Below are 1096 nucleotides of genomic sequence, written 5' to 3'. Positions count from 1 at the left end.
ATTTGTTTAGAAATGGGATATTTTAAAAACATTATCTCTATTTATATTTGCGATTGCGGACGAAACACAGCACCTAACTTTTCACAATATTCTATAAAAATTTAATTAAGCTCGCTGTTTGACCTAAAAGAACTAAATTTATATCATTTGTGTTTATATTTTTAATTGTTTTTTGTACTATATTAATATATTATATTATATTGTGATTTAAGAATAGGTATTTTTACGAAATAATTCTGTCACTTTTAATAGTGAATTATTTATCAATCTATAATTTATTAAAATTGTTTACAAAGAATAATTCTGAAATATTTAAATAGTGAAAAACTGTAAATATCAAAATGTCACGACTTTCTAGCTATCACATCATGATAATCTCAAGGTACTTTGCCACTATCAAAGACTTTGTTAACTTGGAATTAGTATGCAAAAAGTTTGGTGGTAATATGGAAAAGTTCCATTTCAATCCGATTCTGTTGGATTTTAAAACACTTAGATACTTCCCAAACATTGAGACACTTCATTTATGGAATGAAGAAGATAAGAATTTTGGTTATGGATTTCTGATCAACACAAAAAACGAAGAAAATGAAAATGATGAAAATGATGAAAATGATGAAAATGATGAAAATGATGAAAATGATGAAAATGATGAAAATGATGAAAATGATGAAAATGATGAAAATGATGAAAATAAAGAAGATAAAGAAGATGATAAAGCTGTTTTCAAGAAAGAGTTCTTTCGAATCATTGTGTGGTTCAATGTTGACTTTGAAACTGTTGACAAATACAATAATGGAAATATAGAGTTTAAAAATGTTACTTACACTGAACATGATAGAAATTTATTTGGTAATAACATACCATTGAGTGTTAAATCTATTGCCGATGATTGTTACTGTGGATGCAGACGTCTGACTAGTTTTAACATACCATCAAATGTTGAAAAATTGGTGATTGTTGTTTTATGAATGCAGTAATTGAGCAGTATAATTATACCACCAAGTGTTACATCTATTGGTGTGAGTTGTTCGGTGGATGCAGTAGTCTATGCAGTGTTAACATACCATCAAGTGTTGATCAATAAGTGGTTATT

At 27.4% G+C, this 1096-nt stretch overlaps 1 protein-coding gene across 1 annotated transcript; it reads left to right on the top strand.

Moving 5' to 3' along the window:
* Window positions 1-341: 341 nt before the first annotated feature.
* On the top strand, window positions 342-971 carry EIN_027980 (hypothetical protein; the record flags this gene model as incomplete). The annotated part of the gene is made up of 1 exon (XM_004254525.1): window positions 342-971. The coding sequence occupies one exon, from the start codon at window positions 342-344 to the stop codon at window positions 969-971; it is 630 nt and encodes a 209-aa protein (XP_004254573.1).
* Between the last annotated feature and the right edge of the window lie 125 nt (window positions 972-1096).

The sequence above is a fragment of the Entamoeba invadens genome, assembly GCF_000330505.1.
Source record: "Entamoeba invadens IP1 unplaced genomic scaffold scaff_1105074724943, whole genome shotgun sequence".
Classification (NCBI taxonomy): Eukaryota; Evosea; order Mastigamoebida; family Endamoebidae; genus Entamoeba; species Entamoeba invadens.
This window is presented reverse-complemented; position numbering and strand designations above follow the sequence as displayed.